We start from the raw sequence: 12,271 nt of genomic DNA, 5'->3' as shown, positions 1-12,271 counted from the left end.
ACCTTAGCCAAATACATTTAAACTCAGTTTGTCACAATTCCTGACATTTAATCCCAGTAAAAAATCCGGCTTAGGTCAGTTAGGATCACCACTTTATTTTAAGAATGTAAAATGTGAGAATGATTCATTTCAGCTTTTATTTCTTTCATCACATTCCCAGTGGGTCAGAAGTTTACATACACTCAATTAGTATTTGGTAGCATTGCCTTTAAATTGTTTAATTTGGGTCAAACATTTTGGGTAGCCTTCCACAAGCTTCCCACAAGTTGGGTGAATTTTGGCCCATTCCTCCTGACAGAGCTGGTGTAACAGAGTCAGGTTTGTTGGCCTCCTTGCTCGCACACGCTTATTCAGTTCTGCACACACATTTTCTATGGAATTGAGGTCAAGGCTTTGTGATGGCCACTCCAATACCTTAACTTTGTTGTTCTTAAGCCACTTTGCCACAACTTTGGAAGGGGGGCCATTGTCCATTTGGAAGACCCATTTGCGACCAAGCTTTAACTTCCTAACTGATGTCTTGAGATGTTGCTTCAATATATCCACATAATTTTCCATCCTCATGATGCAATCTATTTTGTGACGTGCACCAGTTCCTCCTGCAGCAAAGCACCCCCACAACATGATGCTGCCACCCCCATGCTTCACTGTTGGGATGGTGTCCTTCGGCTTGCGAACCTCCCCCTTTTTCCTCCAAATATAACGATGGTCATTATAGCCAAACAGTTCTATTTTTGTTTCATCAGACCAGAGGACATTTCTCCAAAAAGTATTATCTTTGTCCCCATGTGCAGTTGCAAACCGTAGTCTGGCTTTTTTCTGGCAGTTTTGGAGCAGTGGCTTCTTCCTTGCTGAGCGGCCTTTCAGGTTATGTCGATATAGGACTCGTTTTACTGTGGAAATAGATACTTTTGTTCCGGTTTCCTCCAGCATCTTCACAAGGTAATTTGCTGCTGTTCTGGGATTGATATGCACTTTTCGCACCAAAGTACGTTCATCTCTAGGAGACAGAACGCGTCTCCTTCCTGAGCGGTATAACGGCTGCGTGGTCCCATGGTGTTTATACTTTCGTACTATTGTTTGTACAGATGAACGTGGTACCTTCAGGCGTTTGGAAATTGCTCCCAAGGATGAACCAGACTTGTGGAGTTCTACAATTTGTTTTCTGAGGCCTTGACTGATTTCCTTTGATTTTCATATGATGTCAAGCAGAGGCACTGAGTTTGAAGGTAGGCCTTGAAATACTTCTACAGGTACACCTACAATTGACTCAAATGATGTCAATTAACTCAATTACCTATCAAAATCTTCTAAAGCCATGACATAATTTTCTGGAATTTTCCAAGCTGAAGGCACAGTCAATTTAGTGTATGTTAACTTCTGACCCACTGGAATTGTGATACAGTGAGTTATAAGTGAAATAATCTGTAAACAATTGTTGGAAAAATACCATGTGTCATGCACAAAGTAGATGTCCTAACCGACTTGCAAAAACTATAGTTCAAGAAATTTGTGGAGTGGTTGAAGAATGAGTTTTAATGGCTCCAACCTAAGTGTATGTAATCTTCCGACTTCAACTGTAGGTTGGGGTGAAGTATTGTCTAAAGTTGTTTTGGTCTCATTGAAGTATTGACTGGTCCAGTTCTAGGGAGGCGCTGCAGACTTTACTTTCCATAGAGGACAATGCTATGACATCATCAAACAAATCCTGTCGGTGTATTTAGGCACTGTGATATACAGACATTAGCTGCTAGTAATTGTGCATCCAGCTTCTTGTGGACACTAGTCAAAGGTAATGCCTCCACCCGTTTCCTTCTGTGAGTACCATTTTTCTATACCATTTTTGCTATTGTCATGTGGTCATGAAAAAGTTTTTAACCAATAATATGTAACACCATATAATGACTAGTATGTGCCACCAGATGGAGACAGTGATCATTGGTGCTTATGAAACATCATTTTCATTATGAAACACTCAACTACAAAGTCAGATTTCAGAGTTACAAAGTCAAAATTGGCACCCAAACAAAAAAACGTTTGCTTTTTGGTATTCATTTAAGGTTAGGTATACGGTTGGCAGTGTGGTTAGGGTTAGGTTTAAAATAAAATGTTAAAAAGATAAATTGAAATGGGCGGGGTTTATGACTTAATGGCTATAGCAGCTATTGACGACCCTTTGGCAGGCGTGGCTCCTTGCGTGTAAAACAGCGCCGACGTCATCGGACAGAGTGTTGTTGAAACCCAGGCAGAGTGTGAGAACGAGACCAGAGAAACTTCAATTGGTAAACAAACGATATTTGAAAACCAATAACTGCACGGAATGTGCACCGTTTAACTAGGTAGCTAGCTAGCCAGCTTGCTTATGCCAAGTAGTGGCTTCGCTGGACTGTTGTAGCATGCGCATCCTCCATCAGTTATCCACAACTAACGTTAGCTGGTTAGCTAGCCACAGACAGTCTGGATAATAATCAGACAAGTTTGACCTTGATCTCTTTTCGCTGCTAATCAGAGAGAAAGTGGAGACGTTATCACGTTGTGGACGCTGCCAAATAGAAGGGTATTAGAAGTAGAGCATGGCTCCGATTTGTTTGTGTGTAAATGTTCTATCTGCTCTGAGTATGGTGACGATTGGTTCTAGCTACCTTCTAGTGTTCGATCAGAAAGTTGTCTAACCACAAAATTGCATTGCTTTTTGAAGGAAGCCTCCAAACTGTTGCAGTAAGTATTGTAGAAAGTAAGTAAGCTATAGTTTTGTCAATTAAATCATATCAATGTTGAAGCTCACAGATAATATTTTATCACCGAGTTTGTTTTGACCATTGGTAAATGTTGATTCATGTAGGTATGTCTAAGAGACCTCTATCAAATTTAGATATGGTAACTAATCCAAAGTGATCATGCCATATAGCACCCAGCTAATTGGCTTATGACCTTTACAGTGACTGCTTATAGCAGTGACTAGGTCTATAGTATAGTTATGATTCCTGGGGGGGAAAAAGAGGGTAGAGGTACCTCACCTGACTTGTTGCTCGATAGTCAGGCCATAGTTACTATTTAACAAAGACTGACAGTGACTGTGCATACAGTGTCAGTGGGTCTTTGCATTACATGAGCTGTGATGCAACATGGACCCACCCTCAGCCCCTGGTTTGATAAAGAGGGAAAATATAGATGGGATGGTAGTCCTAGGTTATATTACAATGATTCACTTGAACAGACAGATGGTTGTGCTGTCTTTTGTTTGGTAAGTATCCTCTCAGCTGTTGTAGTCTTATGTGTTGTTGTCCATGGTTTCAGGCAGGCACTTGAGTGGCCCTCCTGTTTTTCCTCATGTCAAGGGCAGCTGACTACAAGCTGAACGAAAGTGATGCCCCGGGCTATGAGCATTTTACATCTACTCTTCTCTGTGTGTTGGTTAGCTTAGTATCTGTTCAGTCATGTTTAGAAAGTTATTTTCCTTCTGTTCGGTCAAAGTGGAATGGGATGTTTTCAGGTAAGGAATGTTTGTTTGTTTTTAATGGCTGAGACTATTTGGACTTTTATGAATTTCAACATCTTGGCATTGATCTGTATGCTCATGATAGGCTATATTTTGGTTGTTCATATTCATAATACAATATAGCCTTGTCTTGTCTAAATGTCTGGTCTCTTTAGATCTCTTGAGGACTAATTGTTTTTGGACAAAGTTTTTGTTTCATTAGAATATTAATTTTATTTTCCTGCTCTTCATTTTCATGTTTTGTTTGAAGTTGGCGCGCAACTAGAGATGAAAGCCCGGTGATTCTAATTTGACCTCATGTGGGGCGGCAGGTAGCCTAGTGGTTAGAACGTTGGACTAGTAACGGAAAGTTTGCAAGATCGAATCTCCGAGCTGACAAGGTAAAAATCTGTTGTTCTGCCCATGAACAAGGCAGTTAACCCACTGTTCCTAGGCCGTCATTGAAAATAAGAATTTGTTCTTAACTGACCTGCCTAATTAAATAAAGGTGAAAAAATAAAAACTGTGATGATAGTCAAAAGTAGCCTACACAGACAGAGCTTAGTGTGGTAGCCCTCTCTGACCCCCCCCAGCTTATATAAATAGATCTCCGCTGATCATATTTCACCGCCTAACCAAATGCACCAAGCTCTACCATCCATCCGATCCGCTGTCAATCTGGGACCAGAAAGGAAATATTTTTTGATTCCGGTGATAGGCTAGACCAACATCTCTTCCTTTCTCCTTCCCAGATTCAGAGGGTCTAAGATGGACACTGTTATCCGCCGATGCCCCTTCCTGACTATGGTGCCCCGGGTGTTCCTGCAGCTGGCAGGGAAGTCATCCCTGGTTGGCTATGCCCTGAAGTGCCCTGTGATGATGGACCTGGCCTCACGCCCTCTGGCCAGAGCTCTCTCCTCTTCAGTCTCAGTGTCCACACCAACAAACGATGGTGAGCACATTAGTTCCCCATAGTCACTTATTATAAATGGTTTTAGATGGGCTACGTTATGGATTTATTGCATAGAGTTGCAATGTTGTGCTATTTTACACTCAACAGCATTTATGCTCAACAGCATTTATTTTATTTTCATATTTTCCTCAGTGCCCAAATCGGCCTAAATAATTAAATACAAGATAAATTCATGTATTTAAGTTAATCAAATATAAATCCTCCTCTTGTTGTCACTGTAGAGTCAGAGAAGGGGGTCCAGCTGCCCCCGGGCCACCCCATGCCCCTTGCTGGCCAGCCTGTGGGCTCCAAATGCCCCTTCCTGGCGGCTGAGATGGTGCAGAAGAACACCAGCGTGGTGAGGGAGGCCTGCATCGAGCTGTCAGAGGACGTACAGGACAGGAGCACCGTCCACACAGGTAAACATGTGACCTGTCTTTGACCTTCTCCACTCAGTTGTGTAAGCAGAGGTCAGTGTGTTAATAAAGCTTGTTATGGATAGTCACCTTTCAAGGAATTTGTCATAGTGAAAATGTGTCATAGACAGAGTCTAGTTGATCACTCTTTAACAGTGTTTATCTCCCCTTATTGATACAGAGAAATCCCAATTGGATCCCACTGTGGTGGACCTGATCAACGCTGACAGGGCTGACCTAGGCACCCTGAAAAACATGCTGAAACAGCGCACCCCCAAGGTTTCTCACTTACTGCAAGACAACCTACCCAAAGGTAAGCACCTGCTCACATGTATCCTCTTACACTTGGGGCAAATGTTTCTTCTAAGCTGCGTGCGTAGAGAAGCACGAGATTCTACTTCCCTCAACTTTCTAGCATTTTCCCTGTTACTTAACACTGTCAACTTTCCCTTTACTGTGGGAATTGTGATGGAATCAACACAATATTAGCCACTTTCAATGCAACATACTGAAAGAAAACAAACTATACAAGACTTAGTATGCAAAACTAACTGCAAGATATTTTGTTGTAGGCAGAATGCAGCGGAGACTATGATTCTATTGCATTGACAGGCACTACTCAGGCCCATACTCTACACAAATCGCTGCGCCATAACCAATCAGAGCTGCAGTACGCCTATATGCAAATAGACCATTGCCAACAAATGTTGGCCATTCACTTTGAACTGGACTGTTTAACAGCATGAGCGGTTGCGCTTGTTTTGAGATCAAAGCGAAAGCTGCATATACTGTAGCCACAAGTGCACATTTGTTCATATTCTTTGCTAGTTAGTGAGTTATTAGCCCAATTAAAGCTAATTTGTAGTCCGCAATGTGGGAGTTACTGTTTCCTACAAGGGCACAAAACGTACATTTCTAGCTGTCTTTGAAAAGCGAGTCATGTAAAGATATTTTTTTATGTCTTAAAGGGGAAGTGTTGTAGTTTGAGACAGATTTGAATAAGCTACGTAGCCAATAGGCAGAGGGTGGCATAATTTGTCTGATTCTTTGTAATAATGGCATGGGAATAATAATTCCTTTTATTTTGTAAAGTCGTTTCTTGAATCAAACAACACAAAATGTTCAGTCACCTCCTTGTCTCAAGGACAAGTGGAGAAACAGGTTAATGTCAAGCCCTACATCTTTAAACACCACACATTGGCTGTTACTGTAGGCTGAATGATAGAACTTATATTTTCATGTTCAAATGTTATGTGATGCATTTTCGCCATAGTTTTTTTTGGTAGGCCACTCTGGTAAGCCTACATTATGATCAAATAGCCACGGTAGCCTACTTGGTCACTGTTAAAACTGTAACTTAAAGCTGGCACACCCTCCAGTGTTAACAGTAAACATGCGCCGGAAGTTGCACAGAATTTTCACAACGTTGAAGTTTGCGCTCAGCAGAATTAGAGGGAACATTTCTTGGGGCTACATATTATATTTTTGTGTAACAATTGTTTGGGTACCCCTGATTTTAGAAAGAGGCTGCATCCAAACTACAGTCACAAAACCTTACACATCGTATTTATTTTGCAGCATCTGCCAACTTCCACTACGACAAGTTCTTTGAGAAGAAGATCGATGCCAGGAAGAAGGATCACAGCTACCGGGTGTTTAAGACAGTGAACCGGCGCGCCACGTCCTTTCCCATGGCAGACGACTACTCTGAGTCGCTCCTCATCAAGAGAGACGTTTCTGTGTGGTGCAGCAACGACTACCTGGGCATGAGCCGACACCCCCGCGTCAACCAAGCCATCATGTGTGTGGGTCATGCAGGTCACAGTAAATGTAGATGGTTGTTTAAGATGGATGGAGGTTGACTAGATGGGCGTCAGGTCCTAGCCATAGGCATGCAGTTATAACACTGTCTTAGAAATGTGGAGTTCCACTCATAGTTTTCCAAAGAAGACAATTTCTTATCAAAGGCCTCTTCTCTTTCTTTAGGGATACATTACAGAAGCACGGGGCAGGAGCTGGAGGAACACGGAACATCTCAGGGACCAGTAAGTTCCATGTGGACCTGGAGTACGAGCTGGCCGACCTGCATGGCAAAGACGCTGCGCTGCTCTTCACTTCCTGCTTCGTGGCCAATGACTCCACGCTATTCACTCTGGCTAAGATTCTCCCAGGTACTGATACGGATTCTGAAACAACGGACTCAAACCTAGTAGTTTTTCATACACTTCTTCATTCCATGTTCTATAGTAGCTAAAAAATGACTGATTCTCCACTTTACATTATATTACATGCTAATGGACAAAATTATCTGTATAAAAACAACAACAAATGTTCCTGTTCCCAGGTTGTGAGATCTACTCCGATGCAGGGAACCATGCTTCGATGATCCAGGGTATAAGGAACAGTGGGGCCAAGAAGTTCATCTTCCGTCACAACGATGTCAACCATTTACGAGAGCTGCTGCAGAAGTCTGACCCTGCCACCCCCAAGATTGTGGCCTTTGAGACTGTGCACTCCATGGATGGTGGGTTTACGATTTGTTGCATTTAAAAATATATATATTATTATTTTTAAATTTAAACAAATCATAGAGACAGTATTAGAACCAAAAATACGTAAAGAAAGCACTTTTCCCGATGTGTACTGCATATACAAAACTTGCCTGTTATCCAATCTGATTGTGGGAATCTAAAGGAGGTTGTATTGTGGTTGTTTTCTAGGCGCTGTGTGTCCTCTGGATGAGATGTGTGACGTGTCCCATGAGTTTGGGGCCATTACGTTTGTGGACGAGGTACATGCTGTTGGCTTATATGGGGCCAGGGGAGGCGGCATCGGCGACAGGGACGGCGTCATGCACAAAATGGACATAATCTCAGGAACTCTCGGTAAGATGACTTGGGGCTAGCTTATAAATGATAAGATGTCATTGCTATAGCACCTTTGTAGGTAATTGTCTTACACTCCCCCCACCCCCTTCAAATTAATATTGTTATGATCAAATATTTAACTCACCCAGACCATCAGATCAATTTAAAACATCTTTACTTGGTTTATACCTTACCTCGTATATTCATTCCCCCATCCAGGTAAGGCATTTGGCTGTGTGGGCGGCTACATCGCTGGTACCAACGCCCTGGTGGACACGGTGCGCTCCTACGCAGCAGGCTTTATTTTCACTACCTCCCTGCCACCCATGCTGCTGGCTGGGGCCCGGGAGTCCATCCACACCCTGAAGGGGGAGGAGGGCCGTGTGCTGCGCAGGAAACACCAGAGGAACGTCAAGCTGCTTCGCCAGATGCTGATGGACTCGGGCCTGCCCGTTGTCTACTGCCCCAGCCACATCATCCCTGTCCGTGTAAGACAGGCCTGTTAACCTCTCTGGGATATGTGGGACGGCAGCGTCCCACCTCGCCAACAGCCAGTGAAAGTGCAGGGCGCCAAATTCAAAACAAAAATCTCATAATTAAAATTCCTCAAGCATATAAGTATTTTACACCATTTTAAAGATACAATTCTCGTTAATCCAGCGACAGCGTCTGATTTAAAAAATGTCTTACAGTGAAAGCACCACAAACGATTTAGGTCACCACCAACTCACAGAAAAACACAGCCATTTTTCCAGCCAAAGAGAGGAGTCACAAAAAGCACAAATAGAGAGAAAATGAATCACTAACCTTTGATGATCTTCATCAGATGACACTCATAGGACTTCATGTTACACAATACATGTATGTTTTGTTCAATAAAGTGCATATTTTTATTTAAAAAATCTAATTTTACATTGGCGCGTTACGTTCAGTAGTTCTAAAACATGCGGTGATTGTGCAGAGAGCCACATCTATTTACAGAAATACTCATTATAGATGTTGATGAAAATACACATGTTATACATTGAATTAGAGATATACTTATCCATAACCTTTCTAGCGCAGGCGTTCCGCTAGTGGAACCGATCGACAACATTCCGCTGAAAAGGCAGTGCGCCAAATTCAAAAATATTTTTTTCGAAATATGTAACTTTCACACATTAACAAGTCCAATACAGCAAATGAAAGATAAACATCTTGTTAATCTACCCATCGTGTCGGATTTCAAACATGCTTTACAGCGAAAGCAGAACATATGATTATGTTAAGTCATCGCCAAGTCAGAAAAACACAGCCATTTTTCCAGCCAAAGATAGGAGTCACAAAAGCAGACATATAGATAAAATGAATCACTAACCTTTGATCTTCATCAGATGACACTCATAGGACATCATGTTACACAATACATATATGTTTTGTTCGATAATGTGATATTTATATCCAAAAATCTCAGTTTACATTTGTGCATTACGTGCAGTAATGTTTTGATTCCAAAACATCTGGTGATTTTGCAAAAATACTCATAATAAACATTGATAAAAGATACAATTGTTATTCACCGAATTAAAGATAGACTTCTCCTTAATGCAACCGCTGTGTCAGATTTCAAAACAACTTTACGGAAAAAGCATAATCTGAGAACATCTAGTGGTAGCCTTAGGAAGTGCAACTTGACCCCATAGACACTGTATTCGGTAGGCCAAGCTTTGAAAAACTACAAGCCTCAGATTTCCCACTTCCTGGTTGGATTCTTCTCAGGTTTTTGCCTGCCATATGAGTTATGTTATACTCACAGACATCATTCAAACAGTTTTAGAAATTTCAGAGCGTTTTCTATCCAATACTAATAATGATATGCATATATTAGCATCTGGGACAGAGTAGGAGGCAGTTCACTCTGGGCACGCTATTCATCCAAAAGTGAAAATGCTGCCCCATATCCTAAAAAGGTTCATGCAACCGCTGTGTCAGATTTCAAAAAAACTTTACGGAAAAAGCAAACCATGCGATAATCTGAGTACAGCGTTCAGACAACAAAGCAGTCAAAAAGATATCCGCCATATTGGGTAGTCAACATTAGTCAGAAATAGCATTATAAATATTCACTTACCTTTGATCTTCATCAGAATGCACTCCCATGAATCGCAGTTCCACAATAAATGTTTGTTTTGTTTGATAATGTCCATTTATGTCCAAATAGCTTCTTTTGTTAATGCGTTTGGTAAACAAATCCAAAAGCGTGTTCAGGTCGCGCCGAACGTCGGACGAAAAGTTCAAAATGTTCCGTTACAGCCCGTAGAAACTTGTCAAACTAAGTATAGAATCAATCTTTAGGATGTTTTTATCATAAATCTTCAATAATGTTCCAACCGGAGAATTCCTGTGTCTGTAGAAAAGTAATGGAACAAGAGCTAACTCTCTCGTGACCGCGCCTCAGAGCCTGTGGCACTCTGCCAGACACCTGGCTCATTCCTCTCATTCAGTGCCACGTCACAGTAGAAGCCTCAAACAAAGTTCTAAAGACTGTCGACATCTAGTGGAAGCCTAACCAATATCCCACTGTATCTACAATAGGGGCTGAGTTAAAAAACTACAAGCCTCAGATTTCCCACTTCCTGGTTGGATTTTTGCCTGCCATATGAGTTATGTTATACTCACAGACATCATTCAAACAGTTTTAGAAACTTCAGTTTTTTCTTTCCAATACTACTAATAATATGCATATATTAGCATCTGGGACAGAGTAGCAGGCAGTTTACTCTGGGCACCTTATTCATCCAAGCTACTCAATACTGCCCCCTGTCACCAAGAAGTTAATCAAGTTTTAAACCATGGAAACAAGAGAAGGGACATTCTATCAGCAGTGGCTGTTATATTTCATGCTTAAAGAAAATGTTTTCTAATTTATCACCTGAGGTGGCGGACGCAGCCAAGAACACAGAGGTGTGTGACATCATGATGTCTCGCTACTACATCTATGTGCAGGCCATCAACTACCCCACTGTGGCTCAGGGAGAGGAGGTCCTCCGCATCGCCCCCACCCCACACCACACTCCCCAGATGATGCAGTACTTTGTCGGTAAGCACACGCCCCAATGAGTTTTTGTGGTTTTTAGCATGTAATAGTTTTGGATTTGTATGATTTTAACGTATTCAATGTTGCTAAAATGGCCTCCATTTGGTGGGATAAATCTGTCCATACTGACTGCATTCAGAACTCAAGTAAGAATTTGCTATAGTGTTTCTTGTATGTTATTTTTTTTAAATAAAGTACAACTAAAATGTGATCCATTACATGTGAATGTGTTCCTGGCCACAGAACGTCTGGTGAAGGCCTGGAAGGAGGTGGGTCTGGAGCTAAAACCTCACTCGTCAGGGGAGTGTAACTTCTGCCAGCAGCCTCTCCACTTTGAGCTGATGACTGAGAGAGAGCGGTCTTTCTTCACCGGCATGAGTCACATGATATCAGCCAGAGCCTAAAAGTTAATTATATACCCCTTCCCCATATCAAATCTCTATTTAAGATATTTATTCTCTTATCAATGTACAACTCCATCACCATGTATGAAATATTATTAATTATAAATAAATGTTTGCGGAAAGTTATACTTTTGCTATTGTATTTCTTGAGCAACCGTTCTGTTACTACAATTTATTTTTTGAAAAGATAAGGTCAGGGTTGACAGGGGAAATGATCTTTATTATCACTTTGGCAACGTGGAAATGATGTAACATTGTCTCTCAACCAAATGTCAGCCTTGACAAACGTTAAACATGCCCTTTGCTCTAACACACATCACCAGAGTGATTGAGCAAATCTGAAACCACTGTCAGAACACACTTTTGAGAACTATTTTCTCTCTGCATTTTAGTCAGAAATGGATGACATCCAATGTTTTTCAGAAGTTGCTAGTTAGTCCTGGTCGATGTTAACCATGGGGTGTTCCTATTCCCCCAATAATTCCATTGAGCCATTACTCCAATTTGAGTACGATTGCCTTCTTAACTGTGTTTTAACATGCTGAAAAATGTGGGATTGTGCCCCCTCATACACTCATTCTGCTTTGTGCCTTCAATATTTGCTCATTTAGCATAAGCTAAAGGCTCCCAGACGGAGCAGAACATTTACTATACACACTTACTATACATTTACTATGCTTGGATTTACTATACATTTACTATGCTTGGATTTACTATACATTTACTATGCTTGGATTTACTGTTTTCATTCTAACTAATCTGGGTTTAGAGGGCTTCAAATGGAGAGTCAACACTCCAGAACATTACACATCGTTCACTGTTTAATGTCTTCTTTCAAAACCCCAATAGGGTCTTTTTCAAACGGTAAATGTGACATTATGAAATATTGATTTGTTCCTTAGTACTTTTGCACATCATATTCATAAATCCGAAATTCCTTTTTGATACTGTCGCAAAGCTAACTAAAAAGCAGCATTCCCCAAGAGAGGATGACTTTCACTTTAGCAGTGATAAATTCATGAACTTCTTTGAGGAAAAGATTATGATTATTAGAAAGCAAATTACGGACTCCTCTTTA

The 12,271-nt window shown here is 41.3% G+C and overlaps 1 protein-coding gene across 4 annotated transcripts; it reads left to right on the top strand.

Moving 5' to 3' along the window:
- The first annotated feature begins 2,177 nt into the window (after positions 1 to 2,177).
- On the top strand, positions 2,178 to 11,319 carry LOC115102102 (5-aminolevulinate synthase, non-specific, mitochondrial-like). 4 transcript variants are annotated; one of them, XM_029621687.2, is made up of 11 exons: positions 2,178 to 2,282; positions 4,231 to 4,430; positions 4,673 to 4,849; positions 5,028 to 5,159; positions 6,425 to 6,647; positions 6,833 to 7,017; positions 7,191 to 7,370; positions 7,567 to 7,731; positions 7,933 to 8,201; positions 10,630 to 10,792; positions 11,033 to 11,319. In XM_029621687.2, exons 2-11 carry the CDS (start codon positions 4,247 to 4,249, stop codon positions 11,191 to 11,193), a joined length of 1,839 nt encoding a protein of 612 aa, XP_029477547.1. In that variant the 5' UTR covers positions 2,178 to 2,282; positions 4,231 to 4,246; the 3' UTR covers positions 11,194 to 11,319. The 4 variants fall into 4 exon arrangements, with proteins under 4 accessions (XP_029477547.1, XP_029477548.1, XP_029477549.1 ...); XM_029621688.2 differs by lacking the exon at positions 2,178 to 2,282 and adding an exon at positions 2,290 to 2,718; XM_029621689.2 differs by lacking the exon at positions 2,178 to 2,282 and adding an exon at positions 2,744 to 3,244.
- The last annotated feature ends 952 nt before the right edge of the window (positions 11,320 to 12,271 follow it).

This window comes from Oncorhynchus nerka, linkage group LG20 (genome assembly GCF_034236695.1).
Source record: "Oncorhynchus nerka isolate Pitt River linkage group LG20, Oner_Uvic_2.0, whole genome shotgun sequence".
Classification (NCBI taxonomy): domain Eukaryota; kingdom Metazoa; phylum Chordata; class Actinopteri; order Salmoniformes; family Salmonidae; genus Oncorhynchus; species Oncorhynchus nerka.
This window is presented reverse-complemented; position numbering and strand designations above follow the sequence as displayed.